This window comes from Dermochelys coriacea, chromosome 7 (assembly GCF_009764565.3).
Source record: "Dermochelys coriacea isolate rDerCor1 chromosome 7, rDerCor1.pri.v4, whole genome shotgun sequence".
In the NCBI taxonomy this organism is placed as follows: domain Eukaryota; kingdom Metazoa; phylum Chordata; order Testudines; family Dermochelyidae; genus Dermochelys; species Dermochelys coriacea.
Genome location: NC_050074.1, coordinates 1,579,022 through 1,599,453, shown reverse-complemented (window position 1 = coordinate 1,599,453; position 20,432 = coordinate 1,579,022). Strand labels below are relative to the sequence as shown.

At 41.1% G+C, this 20,432-nt stretch overlaps 1 protein-coding gene across 1 annotated transcript in view; it reads right to left on the bottom strand.

Moving 5' to 3' along the window:
- PRKAR2A (protein kinase cAMP-dependent type II regulatory subunit alpha) overlaps positions 1 to 20,432 on the bottom strand; it is a 157,143-nt gene that overhangs the window by 97,393 nt on the left and 39,318 nt on the right. The window contains exon 2 of the mRNA XM_038410295.2: positions 3,210 to 3,245. Within this exon, the coding sequence (XP_038266223.1) occupies positions 3,210 to 3,245 (36 nt within the window). The remainder of the gene's footprint in view (positions 1 to 3,209; positions 3,246 to 20,432) is intronic.

Here is a 20,432-nt window from a genome sequence, read left to right as displayed (position 1 = left end):
CCTGGAAGGGACCTCGAGAGGTATCTAGTCCAGTCCCCTGCACTCATGGTAGGACTGAGTATTATCTAGACCATCCCTGACAGGTGTTTGTCTAACCTGCTCTTAAAAATCTCCAGTGATGGAGATTCCACAACCTCCCTAGGTAATAATCACCCTAACAGTTAGGAAGTTTTTCCTAATGTCCAACCTAAACTTCCTTTGCTGCAATTTAAGCCCATTGCTTCTTGTCCTATCCTCAGCGGTTAACAATAATAATTTTTCCTCCCTCCTCCTTGTAACAATACTTTTACATATTTGCAAACTGTTATGACCCCTCTCAGTCTTCTCTTTCCCAGATTAAACAAACCCAATTTTTTCACTCTTCCCTCATAAGTTATGTTTTCTAGACCTTTAATCATTTTTGTTACTCTTCTCTGGACTTCCTCAAATTTGTCCACATCTTTCCTGAAATGTGGCGCCCAGAACTGGACACAATACTCCAGCTGAGGCCTAATCTTCCACGAAGAAGAGCAAAAGAATTACTTCTCTAGTCTTGCTTACAACACTCCTGCTGATACAGCCCAGAATGATGTTTGCTTTTTTTGCAACAGTGTCACACTGTTGACTCATATTTAGCTTGTGGTCCACAAGGACCCCCAGATCCCTTTCCGGAGTACTCCTTCCTAGGCCATCATTTCCCATTTTGTATGTGTGCAACTGATTGTTCCTTCCTAAGTGGAGTTCTTTGCATTTGTCCTTATTGAATTTCATCTTATTTACTTCAGACCATTTCTCCAGTTTGTCCAGATCATTTTGAATTATAATCCTATCCTCCAAAGCACTTGCAACCCCTCCCAGTTTGGTATCGTCCACAAACTTTATAAGTGTACTCTCTATCCCAATATCTTCATCAGTGATGTAGATAATGAACAGAACCAGATCGAGAACTGATTCCTGCAGGACCCCACTCGTTATGCCCTTCCCGATGACTGTGAACCACTGAACTACTCTCTGGGAACAGTTTTCCAACCAGTTTTGCACTCACCTAATAGTAGCTCCATCTAGGTTGCATTTCCCTAGTTTGTTTATGAGATGGTCATGCAAGACAGTATTGAAAGCTTTACTAAAAGTCAAGATATACCACATCTACTGCTTCCCCCCATCCACAAGACTTGTTCCCCTGTCAAAGAAAGTGATCATGAAGAGGTTTTAAAAACGTAAGACTAATAAAAACTAGTATAAGACATGCAGCTTTAATCACACACTTGTATGATAGCTCCATGTAACTCTAATATAATAACGTTCAGTTATTGCTATTACAACTCCTATAAATTTATCATCAATTTGCAGTGAAAAAACTGAAGTTGCAACCATATTACCTAACATAATTTTAGCCCAGTTGCATTAGTTAGTAATCTGGTTTTACATTCGCTGCGAGTTCATGCTAACATATAGAGGCCTTCATAAACAAGTATCCTGTTTCTCAATAAAGATTGACTCATTATTGCACTGATCATCAATGAGACCACTGATTACTTCAACACTGAAGATGCAATGAAATGCCTGCATGTCCCCTTTCGATGGTCACTTAGCCATTCTGCCCCTATACTATGGAGCTCACAGCCTTTGGATATCTTGAATAGCTCCATTTCCACATTTAAATTTTTGATTTAATTGCTATTAACCAATTACTGGTTCTCAGGATGGATTACTTTGATATTTACATTAACGTAAAATGCCTTGAGACCACCCCAATAAGGTGCTTTAATGAGTTGTCACTGTCCCTCCAAATTCACCACTGCAATAGTAAAATATGTGCTAGTGTCAAAATAATTAAAAAGCTCTGATTATGGCCCACTTCCTTATGTGCGGCAACACCCTTGTCTCCAAATCATGCCCTTAACTGAACCTGAACAATTGCACTGCAGGCTAATAGGGCTGCCTAGGTGTAAATGAGGACATAATTTGGTCACAAGGGGACTATACATGTGAAAATAATACAAAGGTCCTAAAAGATCTTTCCTTCTCATTCACTATCACAGGAAAGGACCCACCCCAACGGTCTAACCTCAGGCTGAATTTGCACAGATGATTTCGAAAAAACATCTTTTTATTTAAAAACTGAGAATATTTGAACCGGAAATAATTGACAGACAAACACGGAACTCACAATGCCATTTTCACAAAAGTACTTTTAAAAGTAAAACTACATTAACTAATTTCCTGGACAACTATCCAAGTTTAGTTAAATGAAAATCCAAGAGAATTTAAGATGATTTGTGCTGTGCTCTGGTGGAACAACAGTGGAGTTCTAATGGTTCAATAGCACTCACTTTCAATGTCAACTTAAAAAAAACAAAAACACAACAGTTGGTAAAATCAAATGAGAAATTGCAAAATATTTAACCATGTGGAAGAACTATGCCTGGGAACAAATGCATCAATTATGTTTCCTGAACAAATGGACATTTGCAAATCTGACATTTTTAGCTATGGCAGTGTAGCTGTAGCCATGTCGGTCCTAGAATATTAGAAACACAGGGTGGTGAGATATCTTTTATTGAACCAATTTTTGTTGGTGAGAGAAAAGCTTTTGAGCTACACAGAACTCTTCTTCAGGCTCCGCTATGTGGCTTGAAAGCTTGTCTCTCTCACCAACAAAAGATGGCCCAATAAAAGATACTACCTCGCCCACCTGTCTGTCTAATTTTTAGCTATTATCAGTTTCTGGAGGCATAGCGCAGGCATCTGCTGTTCTTAAGATAATTATCTCTTTAGGTTAGACAAAGTGACAAAAATTGTCTACTGGAGAAGACCTTATTTTCTGCATTGTGCTGAAGATAAAACTGACAGCAATCTGGAAGATTAGCAAGAAGAAATTGAAGCAGATTCAAATGAAACATTCCCAGAGTTACTTAGATGAGTCTTTTCTGTGGCCCCTGTGATATATGTCTTCAGAAATGTATCCTGACTGAACGGTTATTAATGTTGAAGTTGCCTGAAACTGTCATTAATAGGAAAAAGGTTTTTCCACTAACCTATAATTTGCAATCTATTGATTTCTAAAATAAACAGAGAATTACAATTATTTAACTACAATAACTACTATGTAATGTGCTAAATACAATAGACAAGTGTTAACAGGCCACAAACTGGAAAGTCATTGCTTTCAATAAGCACACATTTAAAATCTTTTCAGAAGTGTATTAAAATAATAAGGGAAACTTTACCTGATACTCTTCTGTTAAATCTGTTAATTACTGGAGCTGCAAAACAAAGAAAAAAAATCAGTTAAAGGTGAAATTACTGTTTATTAAAATAAGTCATTAAGAATCAAAATGATCACATTTGGTAATACCACTATATTTTTTCTATTTTATATCCCACCCTATTAAAATCTTGCATACACTTTTCATCCGCTTCCTTATGTACCAGGAGGAGTTTGGATATTTAAAGCTAAGCTAGATTTTCCAAGAATGTTATAGGATAAAAAAAACAAAACAGCCTTTTAGTACCTGGTATTTTCTTCCCATTACAGTCATCAGGTTACCATCTCAATCTTCTTTTCGATAAACAGATTGAGCTCCTTAAATTTCTCATTGTAAAGCATTTCTTCAGCCTCTCAAGTCATTTTTATGGCTCTTACTACACCCTTTTCCAAAATTTCAACATCCTTTTTTAGAATGTAGACATGAGAACTGGATGCAATATTCCAGTATCAGCCTCACCAAGTCTGGATACAGAGGTAAAATCACTTCCCTACTCCCTGGTTCATCCATCCAAAGACTGAGTTAGCCTTTTTGCCACAGCATCACACTGGGGACTTACGGTATGTTCAGTTGTTTGAAAAAGATCTCTTGGTCAAAGTGGACAGTCTGCTTTGATTCTAGATTATGAACTTACATTTGGCTATATTCAAACACATTCTGTTTGAATGGGCCCAGGTGAACTAGTGATCCAGATTATTCTGTATAGCTGTCCTGCCATCATTTGCCACTATATGTTCTCCACAATTTACCATCAATGGTTTTATATTTACTGCAGATCATTGATGAAATATTGAATAGCATCACATATGGAATCAATCCCTGCAGAGCCCCACTCAGAATACCCCCATTTCATGATTCCCTATTGACAACTACTTTTTGAGAAGTAATAACTTTATTAGCAGGCCAAAGAGCTCCTCAGCCAACTTTTAGGAATCAGGTGCAAGTTATCTTGGTTTGCTGTTTTTTCATTTTTTGTTTTATCCCTAGCAGATACTGTTCAATAACTCCTTCATTACTAATGGACTGGAAAGTAGTTCCTCCTCATATGATATGAATATATCATCCTGCTTCTTTCCAAATACAAAGCAGAAATATTTATTGAAAAACTTCTGTCTTTTCTGTATCTGCACAGATAACTTTCTTTAAATCAAGAGTGGAACAAGCAAAAGCAGAAAGATAAAGCTGAGTGGTGCCACTGAAGACAAATAATGGCACTAGGGCCACTCTTTCTGCCTATGTGGAAGAAAGAATGGCAGTACAAAAAGCATCAAACCAAAACCTCACAGTCTCCTTCCAAGGAGAGAAAAGTGAAACTATGCAATCAAAACTACAGACAAGCCCAACCAATAGCTAGAATGGCAATATTGGCAGACTACCATAAAGAACAATGTGCGGTGCTGGCTCAAGACACACCAGAGAATCACAGCCCCATGTGGAAAAAAATATTTCAAGTGGAAGAAAGAATGGACAACAACTAGGGATTAATGAAAAATATTAGAGACTGAGGCATGGGATGGACCAGGGAAGCGCAGGGACCTGAGAATTATTATGTATTTTGCTGAAGGGAAAGAAGAAATAAAGCAAGAAGCCTGGGATTTGGATCAGATTTATCAACATTTCCATATTTACATAGAAGTATCAAAATAGGGAGTTCTCTCCAAGAACACTACTACATAAGCATACATGAACCATGCATAGGAGTGTTATAGTGGCTTTGTCAAATAGAGTTTTCCACTCAATTTTTTTTTTATTAAGAACTTGCTTTGTTTTTATGCTTTGCTCTATCAACCTTGATATATGGCATACAAATCGTGTGTGTTGGTACACACCCCTCTAAAGTTCTGTGATCAAATTATCATGGCAACGTTCCTATAAAAGATTAAAAACATTTTTTGATACTTCCTTACAGAGATATTCACTATATAAGCTTAGGAGCACAATATGTGCCCCACTCTTGTAAAGTGCACTGGCTGTAAATACCAAGACATCATCTAAGACCTGCACGATTACTTTGCCTTATATTTTGAAGCACAGTAGATCTGGGACTTTTAAATGCTACCAGTTGGAAATGCTGAATTGTACACAAAAATGCAACTCAGGTGTTTATGGCACATTTTCACAAAATTTAGCTCCAGGGATGCAGTAATTTTAACTCTAAACGCAGTTCACTCCTCAAGACAATCACATATGAGTATATTACCAAATAAAAAAATCTGCCCCTTCACTTCCATGGATGCAGTCTGAAAGTTGAATTTGCTGAACGTTTTTCAAAAGCTATCGTATTTAGGCATGTTAGCATTCCAGAATTGCACCACAAATGAAATATTTACATTATTACATAACTACTATTATTACCAGAACACGTCAGTAACATAACAAAACAACAAAGGTAGAGACTATTACTTGAAATCATAACATGAAAGACCTACCATATTTTACTACACTAACTCTCCGAATCACCATAGGGTAACAGAATTTTCTGCCGAAGTACAATTTCATCTCATGACTGAGCAATTCAGTTTTTTTCTTCTAACATAGCTGGATTGATATGGGATTGATAAAGTTTTTTTTGCCTTTCAGGCTTCTATGAGCAGTAAGTACAACATCTGAAGAAGCTCTTAGAAGGAAGACAATATGGATATTGAGTGATCAGCTGTTGTGACCTGCACAAACATGTGCCATGTTTGTCTTTCTCCCAGAGCATAGAAGCAAAGATTAAAGGACTAGAGACCTACGTGTCAACCCTGCACTGCATCAGAGAAAACGAAGACTTTCTGGATAGAAGTCAGTGTTTGGTACTGCAGGCACAGCATGCTGAAGAATCAGAGAGGGCAGTGCAGAGCAGAACGGGGAAGAAAATTAGTAGTACGTGACCTCCAGAAGAAGAAAGAGGAGAACCTGTGTACCCCCAATGCAAATAGAGATAAGAAGCTGTTTTCAGGCTCTCTGCACAGGTACTACAGTGGAGAATGGTTTGGAAGAGTCATCTGGGGCAAGAGACCAGAAGGAGACCGCATTGACTGGAAGACATGGGATGCATTGTCCTAGGAGGTTCCATCACCATCACTCACAAGAGGAGGAGAGAGGTGGTGGTGGTCAGGGACTCTCTCATAAAGAGGACCAAGTCATCCATCTGCTGTCCAGACTGGGAAACTTGAGAAACTTGCTGCTTGCCTGGAGCTAGAGTTCAGGATGTGATGGAGTGTCTGCCAAGACTGATAAAGCCCTCAAACCGCTATCCCTTCCTACTTCTCCATGTGGGCACCAATAATACTGCCAAGATTGTCCTTGAGCAGGTCACTGCAGACTATGTGGTTCTGGGAAAAAGGATAAAGGAGTTTGAGGTGCAAGTCATGTTCTTGTCCATTCTCCCTGTTGAAGGAAAAGGCCCAGATAGGGACCATCGAATTGTGGAGGTAAATGCATGGCTACGCAGGTAGTGTCAGAGAGGGGCTTTGGATTCTTTGACCTTTGGATGTTGTTCCAGAAAGGAGGATTGCTAGGAAGAGATGAGATCCACCTAACGAAGAGAGGGAAGAGCATCTTCACAGGCAGGCACGCTAACCTAGTGAGTAGGGCTTTAAACTAGGTTTGTCGGGGGGTGGAGACCTAAGCTCTGAGGTAACTAGAATACCGAGAGGAAACACAAGGAGGGGGGTGCAACAGGGGAGGCCTCCTGATTCATACTGAGAAAGTAGGGCAACTGGCTAGTTATTTTAGGTGCTTGTACACAAATGCAAGAAGCCTGGGAAACAAGCAGGAAGAATTGGAAGTCCTGGCACAGTTAAGGAACTATGAATTGACTGCAACAACAGAGACTTGGTGGGGTAACTCGCATGACTGGAGCACTGTCATGGATGAGTATGAACTGTTCAGGAAGGACAGATGGGGAGAAAAGGTGGAGGAGTTTCACTGTAAGTAAGAGCGGTATGACTGCTCAGAGCTCCAGTCCAAAACTGGAGAAAAGCCTGTTGAGAGTCTTTGGGTTAAGTTTAGAGGCAAGAGCCACAAGGGTGATGTCGTGTTGGGCATCTGCTATAGACCACCAGACCAGGAGGATGAGATATATGAGGCTTTCTTCGGACAACTAACAGAAGTTTCCAGATCACAGGTTCTGGTTCTCATGGGGAACTTCAATCATCCTGACTTCTGCTGGGTTAGCAATACAATAGTGCACAGACAATCCAGGAAGTTTTTGGAGAGAGTCTGGGACAACTTCCTGGTACAAGTGCTGGAGGAAGCAACTAGGGGCTGTGCTCCTCTTGACCTGCTGCTCACAAAACAGGGAAGAACTGGTAGGGGAAGAAGAAGTGGATGGCAACCTGGACAGCAGTGATCATGAGATTGTCGAGTTCAGGATCCTGACAAAAGGAAGAAAGGAGAACAGCAGAATACAGATCCTGGACTTCAGAAAAGCAGACTTGGATTCCCTCAGGGAACTGATAGGCAGGATCCCCCGGGAGGCTAATATGAGGAGGGGAAGGAGTCGAGGAGAGCTGGCTGTATTTTAAAGAAGCCTTATTGAGGGCACAGGAACAAACCATCCCGATGTGCAGAAAGAATAGCAAATATGGCAAGCGACCAGCTTGGCTTAACTGAGAAATCTTCAGTGAGCTTAAACGCAAAAAGGAAGCTTACAAAAAGTGGAAACTTGGACTAGGAAGGAGTATAAAAATATTGCTTGAGTATGCAGGGGTGTAATCAGGAAGGCCAAAGCACAATTGGAGTTGTAGCTAGCAAGGGATGTGAAGGGTAACAAGAAGGGTTTCTACAGGTATGTTAGCAACAAGGTGGTGGTCAGGAAAAGTGTGGAACTCTTACTGAATGGAGGAGGCAACCTAGCGACAGATGATGTGGAAAAAGCTTAATTACTCAATGCTTTTTTTTGCCTCGGTCTTCATGGTCAGCTCCCACACTGCTGCATTGGGCAGCACAGTATGGGGAGAAGGTGAACAGCCCTCAGTGGTGAAAGAGCAGGACTATTTAGAAAAGCTGGATGTGCACAAGTCCATGGGGCTTGGTGCAATGCATCTGAGGGAGTTGGCTGATGTGATTGCAGAGCCATTGGCCATTATCTTTGAAAACTCGTGGCAATCGGGGGAGGTCCGGATGATTGGAAAAAAGCAAATATAGTGTCCATCTTTTAAACAGGGAAAGAAGGAGAACTATGATGTGACTGGAATAACAGAGACATGGTGGGGTAACTCACATGATTGGAGCACTATCATGGATGGGTATAAACAGTTCAGAAAGGACAGGTGGGGGAGAAAAGGTGGAGGAGTTGCACTGTATGTAAGAGAGCAGTATGACTGCATTGGATGGGTCTCAGTTCTGGGTTCTTGATATTCAGTACCATGATTGGTACCGGAACTAGAGTCCTGCTCCGAGGGAAGAAGTGGAGGTGCTCTAGATTCCGATACAACAGACTAAGACCTTCTAGAATGTGTCCCCTGGATTGGAGGAAAAGCCCAAAGGTTCCAGAACAGCCACTGTGCTAGCACCTGCCAGTGTGCAGGTGGCCAAGCCACAGGTGGGATGCCCTGGCCTGGGTCTGTCATCGGGTGATGTCAGCTGGAGTGTTGATGCTGACTCCTGCAGGAGACATACAACTCTGCCTCTCAGGATTCCCTTTTAGAAGAAGATCAGGGAGAAGCAGTGCTGGCAAATAGTGCTGACAGACAGGGGACCGGGCTGTGCCATCATGACTGGTTTTCCTTTTGAGAACTCTCTTGTGGTGAAGAGTCCATCGGTGCCAGACTAAATGGTGCCTGTTCCGGGGTTGGAGTCAACGGCACCAGACAAGTTACAGGAGCCTCAGAGTGGCCCAACATGGGTTGCACTCTGCTACCATCTCTTTGCCCCGCAGACCTCGGAGTTGGGGATCGTTTTCTGTCCATCTTCTTCTGCTTCTTTCTCGGCACCAGTGGAGAACGGTGCTGAGAGTCTCTTACCATAATCGTCACCTTCTGCACCAGGAATGGACAGTGCCAGGAGTCCTGAGAAGCAGAAGGTGCATCCTTTTCAAGTGCCAGAGATGTGAAGCAGTATTGACGCGCCTAAGAGAAGCCGGAGTGACTCAGTTTTGAGGAACGACGAAGTACTGCCCCCATGAGGAGAAACCTAAGCCTAACATGTCTGTCTTTTTTGGTGCAGGGCCTGAAGCTTTTGCAGATCTTGCAGTGCTTCCACATGTGAGCTTCCCCAGATACTTAGGCAGCTGGAATGGGGGTCACAGACAGACTTGTAGCATGAAGCACAAGACTTAAACTCTGGAGACCAAGGCCTCCCTGATGCCCAGAGGGACTTACCCCACTGAGCGGGGTTCGCTATCCTAAATAACTGTCTTAATGAAAACTTAACTACAAATAGAGATGACTATACAAAATAAAAGAATCCAAATCCACTGAAGGATCATATGTGAAACACAAGGACAAACTGTAGTTCCAGCAACAGTAAGAAGGAACTGAGGGGGTGGCAGGTTGTCAGGACCCTTTCTATCAGCACCATGACCATGCGACTCCAGGGGGCACCAGAGTCAACCCAACAGATACCACTGAGGGAAAAACTTTCTGGTGGCAGTGCTGGGGGCAAGCACACACCTATGCTGGAATGGACATGGGCAAGCACTTGAAGAACAAGAATGTTCTTTGCTTCAGAAAAGCAAGGTCCATCCGCAGAGACCAAAAACAGATAATGAACAAATAAAAGCAAATCCCTTGGGATTTTAAAATTTTCAGTCAGATCACTTAGGAACTTTTGCATTGTTTTCATCGAGGTTTCATCTGTAGCAACACTCCTCAATGTGGGAAAGTGCAACATCTTTCCTACAAAATCTGTCAAAGATTGCAAGATTCCTCTGATAGGGGCACACTTTTTCAAACAGATTCCAAACATGGCTTGCACGGCCTTGGAGCTGCAAATTGAGGGAATTAAAGTGATCAGTAGTATCGCACTGAAAATAAACCTGTGACAGAGGGGACATCAATAAATTCTAGGAACTCAGAAGCCTTACTGGTCTTGTGGTTTGGAAGAAATTTTATTATTTCTTTTTAAAGTGCACAAAATATCTCTAATACATACCCCCTACCAACCAGCAAATATCGTTGTGCTGCAACAGGTCACTATATTTGGCTGAAACGTCTTGTAAAAGAGCTTTAAAAATACGATGTTGCAAGCTAGAAGTTGAGCATATGTAGTTCATTAATCTCTTCACAATATCCATTGTTTTTTTCAAGTCCCCAGACAACTTATCACACAGGACAGTCTGATGAATGACACAGTGAAGTATATTTAATGAAGGATATATTGCAGTCTGACTTGAAGCAAAGCCCTTCTCTTTCCCTCTCATGGAGGGACCTCAGTCTGTAGCAATCAAGTTTACTTTCTGCAGATCTAAACCTTTTTTATTTTTCCAAAAAAGCCTTTCTTCTTTGCAAAAAATTCTCTCTCCTGTGGTGTAGGTTTCTAATGGTATTAAGCACAAAAATTCTTCCTTGAAAATTTCACCATCATAAAATCTAACAAATAGCGATAGTTGCCCAGCATCACTTAAATCTCTTGATTTGTTCACTGCAAGAGACATGTATTTGGTGTTTTTTAAATCAGAAAACAGACAATCCTCAAATTACCTCCAATCTTCGCACTGCCATGGAATCAGACAGGGGAACTTGCTTCACATGGTTCACAATAAGAAAAGGAGTACTTGTGGCACCTTAGAGACTAAACAAATGTATTTGAGCATAAGCTTTCGTGAGCTACAGCTCACTTCATCGGATGCATTATGCATCCGATGAAGTGAGCTGTAGCTCACGAAAGCTTATGCTCAAATACATTTGTTTAGTCTCTAAAGGTGCCACAAGTACTCCTTTTCTTTCTGCGAATACAGAACAATACGGCTGCTACTCTGAAACCTGTCAAAATGGTTCACAATGTCATCTTTGTTTTTAATCTCTGGCAAAAAGCTCCTCCGGCATTTCCAACTTGTACTCTTTCACAAGCTCGGCATCTAGAAAAGGCTTTCTTTTTAGCTAGTACTCACATCATCAGAAGAGAGGCAGCTGTTACTTTTTCCTGTACTCATGCTGATGTTGTGAGAATGACATTTGAAGTGTGATATGGAGACTTCAAGATTTTCAATTTTGTCACATCTTGCCACACTGTCAGGAGGATAGGCCGTGTTGAAATTTGTTTGCTTTGATTCAAAGTGGTGCCTCATGGTGACAACCTTACAGGCGGGTACAATAATTTGGCACATCAAACCCGAAGGTTTTGTGTTTAAATGAGATGGTATAATAAAAAGAAAATCCTCTGTCCAGTGAGAGTTAAAAGCTCAGTCTTTGCTGTCGACTTCGGATGTTTACTCCCACGCATTCATTTTTTGGTCCATTTCCATCACTAGCGAAAAAGTGGGTGGCATCCTAGCTCAATCGTAGCTGATGCCCTTGTGAGAACTTAAGAGCCCGTCAGTTACTTACCAAGGAAGCCACAGGCAAATGACAGGCAGCACATCACTGTTTGTGAATTTATTTATAAATATTATTTATGTTTCTGTTTATATGCGAGCTGGTGGGCCACAGAGGAAGCCTTGCCAGGCCCACATTTGGCCCCCAGGCCACCTTCTGCGCATCACTGATGTAGACCCTGCTGGAGTGCTTGTTTGTTTGAAACAGTGCTATTAAAATGCACTACGGAACTTAGAAGAGACTAGCATGATCTACAGGGACCAAGTAATGTGCAACATTGGATTTCAGAAATCACATCCCTGCACAGAGCATTACCCTTCCCTGTAGAAAAGCCCTAAAACTCTAGACCCTAACTTCAGTGGACCATTGCTCAATCACACTTCACTGTCAGATCTATTGGGTTCAGAGTTAATTATAAACTCTCAGGAAAAAGATGGTATGCATGTCTGTGGATACCTCTATGAACTGGTGCGTTCAGTGCACAGCGGTGGTAAAGAAAGTAACCAAGATCTTAGCACAAATGTAATCACTTTGAATAATGAGTTCAGTTTTTGTCATGCTCTCAAAAGTGATACAGCAGAGAAACAAAGAGAAATACAAGGAGATATTAAAATCTTACTTTTCCTTTCCAAAACTATCAATGGTAAAATGAGAGATAAGATTACTACATGGCATAAAGAAGCATTTTTGACCACAGATTCCATGGATCACTGTTCCCCGAAAGGAGGACTTACAGGAGCAGCTCTACTGTAATGCTCTTCAAGGCAGAGGAGCGGTTACAGATGGCAATCACATTAGTAAGAAAAGGCATGCTGCCAAAAATGTTGTTTGATGTTACTGCCAATTAGCTTAGCAAGAATATTAATCGCTTATACATTAATTAACTAAGGTTGGAAGATCCTTCTCCCCCTACATAACAAGATCTACTTGCCTGTAAACAAAGTTTTTAAGATTATATGACAGAGTCAGATGTATAAATAAAGCAGTGCTTGCCTATTCTGACTACTGAGGTTCACAAAAAAAGGGGTTTACATCAGACACAATAAGAAACACGGCTGGCCAATAACCATACCATCTTACACTATGAGCTTGTCAGGTTTCACAAGCTGACTCACAGAAGTGGGCAGAAAATTCAGCAGGTGGCGCTTTCCCCTCAATCAGTAACTACCAAGATCTTCCTCCACATCCTCTTCTCTAATCAGGTCTACCACAAACACAGACCTTTGGATCCTTTTACTGACTTTCTCTTTCGTGTTAAGTTCAAGCTCACTTTGCTTTCAAGATTCTTCAGAACCCATCCCCACCTAACCTTTTTATTTCATCACATCAACTCCCTTTTTGCGGAAGATAATAGCCTGTCGTAGCCCATCAACACAGGGAATTTCATAACGGAGAACACTGTGCAGCATCCTGCTCTGATTATCTCAGTTCCATTCCAGTTCAGTTCAGTTTCATTCCAGTAAATACACTAATAAATTTTGTAAAATGAATTAAGTCAGTCATATGAGACCTCCGTACAATACCAGCCTATTGTAGTGTTTGCTGAGAAGCAGAGGGACTATCATTTTGTGTGGCAAAATACAGCATTTGTGGAGAAGCAAAGTGTAAATAAGCAATAAGCTGACTATATAAAACAACAAATGGCAACATATTTGCTCTGGTGCACAATGTGAGCAGGACCCCATTGTTCCAAACCCTTAAAGACGTACCAAAGTATAATGTGGCATCTTTAGGGCTATTGAAAAATCAGATAAATATTCAGCTTCAGTATCCATCTTTAACATCAACAAGCTTATCTAGCCAAGGCCAAAATCCTCAACCCTGCACCATCTGGATTCAGGCCAGAAGGCACAACAGAAACAGCATGATGGCTGTTGATGGATTATCTCTTGAGGTGGATGAAGGGCAGATATCCATTCTCATTCTCCTGTGACCTCCAGACAGCATTCAAAAGAGGTGATTATGAGTTTCTGCTTCATCTCTGGGAGGTGGCAGGGTTCCAGGGAACAAAATAAAATGGCACAAGTACTTTCTGGAGACATTCAAAAAGTAGTGCTGGGAAAACTATACTTCCACCACCATATGCCTCACTTGCAGAGTCCCACAAGCTAAGTTCCCTGTAAACTGTGTGCCCGCGCAGCAGCCTTCTTAGCACCATGCAGGTACTCAGGGAACCAGCCCGGGGACCTCCCCGTGGCAGGGGCGCCCCTCCCCTGGCCCAAATCTAGCCCAGTCCCAACTCTGCTGCAGCTGGGGCAGCTCTCCCCTGGCCCAAACCCCACCCCAGCCTGTACCTGCCAGGGGAGAGGCGCCAATCCTGCAGCCCCCAACCCCAGAGCTGCTGCAGCGGGGAGAGCCGCCTGTCCCCACCAACCCAGATGCTGCTGCAGGAAGAGAGCGCGGGGGGGGTCCTCTCTCCTCGCCATAGCCCAGAGAACCCTCCTGCACCCTAAACCTCTAATCCCCAGCCCCACCCCAGAGCCTGCACCCCCAGCTGGAGCCCTCACCCCCTGCACCCAACCCTCTTCCCCGACCCCACCCCAGAAGTGAACCCTCACACCGCTGCACCCCAACCCTCTATACCAGCTCTGAGCCTCCTCCCACACTCCATACCCCATGAATTTTGTTATGTGCACTAATATGAAGGTGATGTGTCACACACCACCTCCATATTGGTGCACATAACAAAATTCATTCCGCACATGGGTGGGAAAAATTAGAGGGAACACTGCCCACAAGGTTCAATTCTCTCTTCAGTCTTATTCAACATTTGCAGGCAGCCATTAGGAAAACTGAGGAGACATCACTGATTCAAATGCCTTATCACCACATCATCACTTTGATCAAGCTAGCTGTATGCTTGTCAAAAATCAGAAGGTTGAAGGTAAACCCAAGTAAAACAGAAATTATGCTGGTTATCAGAGGAAAACACTTCAAAAAAAGTCATAGCCATGGTGCAGTCTCCTCTGGCTGAAGATATGTATTCACAATGGGTCACGTCAGTCCCCAATTTAGGAGAGCTCCTGGATTCCTTCCTCATGTTAAGCTCACACATAGTGTCCACAAATACCATATCCTACCTTCTACAGCTGGAAAGGAAAGAATGTCCCATCCTGGCAGATGATGACCTAGCCTCAGCAAGTAATACTGACCTTCATTATCCTCCTAATTGAACAATAGCAATGCAACTTACTTGGGCACGAAACGATCAGCCCTCAGCAAACTCTAATTTGAGCACAATGCAGCAGTATGCCTCCTCAGCACTAGCCATACGAAAACCTGTCCTCCAATTGCTACGCTGGCTTCCCATACAATAATGTGCCAAATGCAAAGTTTTGGACTTATCTTCAAGGAGTTCAGTCATCTGGGTCTGGCAGGGCTCAAGGTGCGGAAAAACACAGATGCTGGTTGTCATGTTACCAGACTAAGTGCCAGCTCATGCCAAGGCCCCTAGGCCTCACTGAACACTGACAAATGCATAGCTGGAAACCAATCTGGCTTACCTGTGTGTTAGCATTGTTAAAACAGATGTTAAATTGATAAGAATGTATTTAGTCTTGATGAAATGATTGTAGGATGCTGCATGTTACTTATATCTGTAGCCCATGGTATAAAGTTATATTGAGTGTTTGCATTGTAATTGTACATTGTTTCTGTATGGTTTAGCTCAGCAAACAGGAAAGAAGCACTAATGTAAAGCGCTGGTCCTGCACATATGAAGCTCATTAAAACCAAATGAGCTACTGTGAAACATCAAAGAACAAAAGATTTTGTTGATTGCCCTCCCAAACACACACCCATGAAGAGGAGACACTTGTTCCATTAGTTTGAACACTGGGGGAAGGGAACCAGAAGGTACTGTATCACTGTGCTGCTTGAAATTTGGAGAGGTCAATATTTCTAAGTTGAAGCAAGAGATCCTCAACCTGCTTAGCTTGGGTTAGCCCTAAAGGACATACAGAGCTTGTATATTACAGCATCTTCTATTACAACGGTGGGACCTTGGTGTAAATGGCTGAGCTGAGTTTGTGCATTATCAATCAAACTGTTAAATTTCTGATTAACAGTACACTTGACCACAGAGTGGACCACACACACTGTTTGGCGTCAGTTCCTTTTATTTACTGCCTCTTTCAGCACAGGTGTATTTCACTAACTTGATAGCCTAAGCATGCTTGGCTGCAAATATTAGCCTTACTTCATCACTTTCACTCAACTGAAATAAATCCATATGAATGCAACCCCTTTCCTTCCTAACAGGATTGCCTAGGTGGTAAACCATATCATTAAAATTTACAGGTTTCAGAGTAGCAGCCATGTTAGTCTGTATTCGCAAAAAGAAAAGGAGTACTTGTGGCACCTTAGAGACTAACAAATTTATTAGAGCATAAGCTTTCGTGAGCTACAGCTCACTTCATCGGATGCATTTGGTGGAAAAAACAGAGGAGAGATTTATATACACACACAGAGAACATGAAACAATGGGTTTATCATACACACTGTAAGGAGAGTGATCACTTAAGATAAGTCATCACCAGCAGCAGGGGGGGAAGGACTGTAGGAAGTAGGTGACTTCTGGGTACTCTTCTGGCTCTGTCAATCTGGTTCTTCACTTCAGCAGGTGGGTATTGTAGTTGTAGGAATGCATGATAGAGACCTAGACATAGAGACCTACTACAGGACAGGCCCAAGAAAGAAAACAACAGAACGCCACTAGCCATCACCTTCAGCCCCCAACTAAAACCTCTCCAACGCATCATCAAGGATCTACAACCTATCCTGAAGGACGACCCATCACTCTCACAGATCTTGGGAGACAGACCAGTCCTTGCTTACAGACAGCCCCCCAATCTGAAGCAAATACTCACCAGCAACCACACACCACACAACAGAACCACTAACCCAGGAACCTATCCTTGCAACAAAGCCCGTTGCCAACTCTGTCCACATATCTATTCAGGGGATATCATCATAGGGCCTAATCACATCAGCCATGCTATCAGAGGCTCGTTCACCTGCGCATCTACCAATGTGATATATGCCATCATGTGCCAGCAATGCCCCTCTGCCATGTACATTGGCCAAACTGGACAGTCTCTACGTAAAAGAATGAATGGACACAAATCAGACGTCAAGAATTATAACATTCAAAAACCAGTTGGAGAACACTTCAATCTCTCTGGTCACTCGATCACAGACCTAAGAGTGGCTATACTTCAACAAAAAAGCTTCAAAAACAGACTCCAACGAGAGACTGCTGAATTGGAATTAATTTGCAAACTGGATACAATTAACTTAGGCTTGAATAGAGACTGGGAATGGATGAGTCATTACACAAAGTAAAACTATTTCCCCATGTTATTTCTCCCCCCCACCCCACCCCCCACTGTTCCTCTGATATTCTTGTTAACTGCTGGAATTAGCCTACCTGCTTGTCACCATGAAAGGTTTTCCTCCTTCCCCCCCCCTGCTGTTGGTGATGGCTTATCTTAAGTGATCACTCTCCTTACAGTGTGTATGATAAACCCATTGTTTCATGTTCTCTGTGTGTGTGTGTATATAAATCTCTCCTCTGTTTTTTCCACCAAATGCATCCGATGAAGTGAGCTGTAGCTCACGAAAGCTTATGCTCTAATAAATTTGTTAGTCTCTAAGGTGCCACAAGTACTCCTTTTTTTTTTTATTAAAATTTACAGTATTTTTTCCAAAGCTGTATCACTTCTATATCTTCCCTTTATAAATGTAACTTCATTACAATTACAGTATTAGATTCCATCAAGTTCCTTAATTTTCATTACTGTATCTGACAATATCTGATGTTAAATTTTAATTCACAAATAGAGAAAATAAGGAAGTCTCTGTCTGCACCAGTGGTGTACTCTTAAGAAAAGCTGCAGCAAGTTTTAGTTCTGCAGAGTACTGAAAAAATCTAACCATTATGCCTTTCATTTTATTCTCTCAGTCTTCTGTTCTGTCTTTTTCTAAAATAGCCTTGATGCCACCACAATTGTTAAATAGTAATAACTCATAACTTTGGTCCCTTAGTTACAACAATAGAATTTGATTGTGATGGCATTTGTGGTTGCTTCTTATTCTTGCAATAGGAAACACTTTGGCAATTTTTTTTTAAAATCTTGCATGACATTTATACTAAAGGGCAGATTAAATGTTTTGCAGTCTACCATGCACCCAAAACCGTCTTAATTTTCTTGAGCTTGGCTGTCCACAACAATTTAATTTTTCTGACTTGGAATGGACAACCAAGTTTGTTCCTTAAAGCATATTAGAAGAAAAGCCCTGGTGAATAAAGGAACAAAGTTTACAACGTACTGCTTAAATTCACATGCACAGTACCCAGCTTAAACAAAAATAAATTTAAAAATATGAAACAGGTTTGGATTAAAAAAAACCACACCAGCAAGTGACTACTTTAAAAAGAACATTCATTTCAGATTATGGTACAAAATTATCCTGTGTGAGTGAGACGAAGACAGAAAACGTAAACTGTTCCTATTTAAGGAGTTAATTAAAAATTACCCAAATCATACTTAGGCTCACACTATAAACTCTTCACACTCAAATATTAGGAACAGAGTTGAATATGTCTGTTGAGATGACTGGCTGTGTGGAATGCAATGTCAAGTGCTGATAAGGAGGTCTGAGACTGGCTGTCAAGCCATTTTTCCTCACACCAAGATGTCAACAGGCTCATACCAATACATACAATTATGATGGCGAGAAAGTTTAACAGACTCAAGTTTCAAAACTTCAGGATTTTCAGTAATGAAAATGTTTACAGTGCTACTACAGAAACAACACTTCTACCAACAGATGAACAATCCTTTACAGTAGATAAGCTCTGAAAAAGCAATATCTACTAGCAAATATAATATTTTAAGAGCAAGCCATAATACACAAGTTTTATAGAAGACGGAACTTCTCCACAGTAGGTCAGTAATACCTGTGCACCTACATGTTAGAATGTCATGCAAAGGTTCAAAACTTAATCTTTGAAATGTTAACATGGAAAGTTTCATTAACATTTAAAGTATGTTCTGTCTGCTAGTGCTAACATGAACGCTAAACACCAACTCGGTTTTGGACAGTAGCCACAGGACTTAAATCCCACACACCACACAGCAAGCAGAAATTTGAAGAGGGCAAATTGGCTGTGGGGGAAACCTGGAATCTTGTTGAGGTTGCAGAGAAGTAGGAGAGATTTTCTCTTCTGATGTATCATCTAAAAGTAGGGGATTAGAAAGGAGGGAGACAAAGGAGGAAAGAGAAAACAGAGTGGGGAAAAGAAAGAGGAAGTGATTTAAAAAGTTGAAGGGAGAGAGCAGAAGAGGGAGCACCTGTTATTGAAAACACTGCAAGGAAAGAGACCCAAAATAGGACAGACAAGAGGAAAAAATGTATTGACAGCAAAGTATAACAAAAATGAGATACAAAGTTGCATCTTTTTAAAAAACTAAAGTTGATTGACAAAGTTACAGCTGAATTCAATGCAAACAATACACCCATACTTTGTCCCTCTATACTACAGGGGGAGTGATGGTGCAGTTATTTTTCACCCTGGGTATTAAATCTTAGTCTTCTGCCTAACTAGGAGACAGTAAAGTTTGCAAGTTCAGTGTAGCCTCACATCCTTGGGTCCAGATCTAGCCATTCTATTTTTATCTGGAGTTTGATATTGCAGCAACAAAAGGTTTTTTGTTTTTTGTTTTTTTTTTAAAGTACAGCGCTGAAGCCTGATCTCAAACCTGAAAGCAGCCCTTGGGTATTTGTTTTCTTCAGTTTTGTTTGCTTTCAAATCACTATATGGGACATTTAAAAACTACTTATAAGGTAAAAGTTGAGTCAACAGGCAAGCAAAATGAAATGTTTAAAGAAACAAAATTTGGACTAAATTCACGTAGCACTCAAACACTGTATTGTGTTCTTTTACTCAGGCAGCTCTCTAATGAATTATTAAAAGCCTTTGTACTCCAATACTGACAGATTTTAGGAATCTGATGGATCTCAAAGGGAGTAAACCATATCTGGATAAACTTTAAAACTTAGAAAGCTGAGTAAAAGGAAAACTCCATTGATTAGCCAGAACACTTTTGCCAAATATTTACTAAAGAATATTTTTTAAAAATTGAATAGTTTTTAGTAACGCCCTGCAATTTTACTATTTACAGGTAATAACTAAATCTGCATTGCAGTGAGGATGGGGGTGGGAGGATCCGATCCTATTTTAACAATACTTCTCAGCAGATGACAAGCATAATGAAATAGGGATGAAAGAACTGGCTTTTCACTGGACAGTGGAAAGTTTCATAGTTGTATAATTTTATAAAAAGTGTTGGGTTTTTACTTTTCACCCCAGAAGCCTTAAATTTCTAATTCTTTCTAATGGAAAGCAGATTCTCTTTCTGTTTTGCACTGTTAAATTGCCAAGATGGCGGCTTCTGTTTGATTGTTAATTGTTCTTTTAATTTAAACAGTGATTTTCTGTGGTTTACTTTTTGTAAATACAGCATTAATGATCTCTTCTATTATACTGTAGTTTTCCTGCAATTGTAGCCCCAATTAGACCAAGCTGATGTTAAGAAATATCTTAGGGAGATTTCCATCATAATGGTGCTTCAAAAACAACCAACAACCAACCACCAACAAACTGAGCAAAGGGAACTAATCAGAGATCTCTCAGAACTCAGAGAAAAATGAACACGGA